The 2,656-nt window shown below is 42.1% G+C and overlaps 1 gene segment (V, D, J or C); it reads right to left on the reverse strand.

Moving 5' to 3' along the window:
* Positions 1-264: 264 nt before the first annotated feature.
* Positions 265-1,361, reverse strand: LOC141582491 (immunoglobulin heavy variable 1-3-like). The segment is given in 2 exon segments: positions 265-1,167; positions 1,252-1,361. Coding segments are annotated over 2 exon segments (363 nt in total).
* Positions 1,362-2,656: the final 1,295 nt, after the last annotated feature.

The raw sequence follows: 2,656 nt of genomic DNA on the forward strand, positions 1-2,656 counted from the left end.
TGAGATATCAGATATAATGCCAAAGACATGATCTATGGGTTAATAACATTTTACATTTTTTAAATCTAAATTTGTACAAACACGCACACACATATTTTTCTGCAATACACACTGATGAGGAAGTAAAAGAGAGCCAGAGCCTTGGAGAAAATACTTCAAAGTCACATATTTGTTAAATGAATTATTTTAATTAAGTTACACTTACAATAAATAGGCAAGTATATTTAAAACTAATCAAAAGAAAACAATGCAGTTAACAATGAACCAACTATCAGGAGAGGTATCTCACCAAAAATTATATGAAAATTTTAAATTTGAATTTTTATTAGAGACATGTGCATTTAAATAAGTTAGATGCCATTACTGAGCTATTACAATGGTTCAAACACGTAATTCTTATAGTGACAAGTGACAATATGAATGGGGAAAACAAAGAACTACCATGCATTGATGGTTGGAATTCAAAATGCTACATGCACAACATGACTATTTTTGGCAATTAAAAAATATGGATAAAAGTAGAGTTAAAATGTGATTTGTACATGTGTTCCAAAATATTTATAACACTGATTCAGAAATTGATGTTTACAAAGATCCCTTCAGAGGAAGTTCTATATCAGCTTTATTAATTGCGTTCATTCTCCAGTCTCTGATATTTGTTTACAGAGTATCTGTTGTATGAAAAATCTCTCAAATAATTAAAATTTCTCAAATATACATCTATATACTTTTTTCTTTAATGACTTAATGTTAGTTTCTAAGAAAGTCTTAAATCTAATATTTGCCATCTCCTCCATGTCAGCACAGCTGCTTCCTTCCTGGGGTTTCTGACAATCTCAGGATGTGGTTTTCACACTGTGTCTCTCCCACAGTAATACACGGCCGTGTCCTCAGGTCTCAGGCTGCTTAGCTCCATGTAGGCTGTGCTCGTGGACGTGTCCCTGGTCATGCTGACTCTGCCCTGGAACTTCTGTGCATAGTTTGTGTTACCATTACCAGGGTCGATCCGTCCCATCCACTCAAGCCCTTGTCCAGGGGCCTGTCGCACCCAGTTCATATAGTAGCTGGTAAAGGTGTATCCAGAAGCCTTGCAGGAGATCTTCACTGAGGCCCCAGGCTTCTTCACCTCAGCCCCAGACTGCACCAGTTGCACCTGGGAGTGGACACCTGTGGAGAGGAGACAGGCGTGGGTGAAGTCTCACTTGACTGGCCTGGGTTCTCCCTCAGCCCTGGGACTGGGGAGCCCCTTACCTGTTGCTGCTGCCACCAAGAAGAGGATCCTCCAGGTCCAGTCCATGGTAAGGAGTTGTGCTCTAGAGGCTTCTCTCAAGGAGCGGTGTGGTTGTTGGTTGATACTCTCAGGCACAGAGATGTCTAAATTCACCTCAGTTATTTGCATATGCATGAAGGATGCTATTTAATAGCCCAATTCCTGACCCAGTATGAGAAAGAGCAAATAGATGGCACATGGACGACACAATTGTAGAAGCTGAGGGTTCAAGCTGTAATCCTGTTAAAAATCATGCGTCCCTGACACATCCCTGAACTGTGTTGACAGAGCTTCCCTCACTGGGTAACAGGCTTCCTCAGGACACACATGTCATTTTGAACCCACATTTGAATGTCTCAGGGGCAACATGAACCATTTCTAGACCTTAATATGCTAACGTGTTATTTTGGGAATGAATGTGTTTCTCCAAAAATTTCACTTATTTTAAGAAAGAGTCTTGCCCTGACCTCCAACTGTTTACTAATAAGAGATCTAGCTGAGTTTGAAATACCTATTGCAAAAGTGGTTCTCATTATAACGTCCAGTTTGATAAATGGTGACAATTGAATAGTATATTTTTACAAATATCGCCAGTCCTTGTGATATACTAATTTTAGATATCCTTAAAGGAAGTCCCAGGCCCTGAGAGGAACCGCTCCCCAGCCTCCTGTGCACCTGCTCTGAGCCAGCAGCCTGTGCTGGGTGTGTCCTGAGCGCCCCCTGCAGCCCAGTCCCAGCCCTGCAGGGAGGCTTCCGTCTGATCAGAATACATTCCCACCAGTGTCTCTAGCCCAGTATAAATTGGCTGTGACCTGGCTCGGAATTCTTCTTTATTGATGCGATATGCTTCTCACAGCATCTTTTCGAATATTAAAATGGCCTTAGGAAACCAGCAAACTCTGCACGGAGACCCCAAGAAAAGATCTCCTGCATCACCAGGGAGCCCTTTCCTGGAGCTCAAGAGGCACTGAATCATTGGACAAATGGTGGATCCAAAAACTCTTCCGGAGTTTGGAGCAGACTCCTATTTCCTTTAGGGTCCTGCAGTTTGTTATTGCATCTGAGGATACCCGCAGGTGCAAGTGCTGTGGCTAGAAGCCCACTCCAAATCTGCTATTCAAATCACACATACACCTGCACACATTCACACACACACACACACACACACACACACACACACACACACATATCGTGGCAAATTTTTACATTAATGGGTCTCATGGTTTGCCTCTTTGTCTGGTATCCATCTCACAGAAAGCACTCCCTACAGTGACACTAAGGCTGAGTATGTGTCTACTTTCTGCAAACAGAAGTAAAGAAAACAGAATACAAGTGGAGACTTGGGAAGAGCATGCACATTAAATTCACCTGTTCTCACTCTGGAAC

This window comes from Saimiri boliviensis, chromosome 2 (assembly GCF_048565385.1).
Source record: "Saimiri boliviensis isolate mSaiBol1 chromosome 2, mSaiBol1.pri, whole genome shotgun sequence".
Lineage (NCBI taxonomy): Eukaryota > Metazoa > Chordata > Mammalia > Primates > Cebidae > Saimiri > Saimiri boliviensis.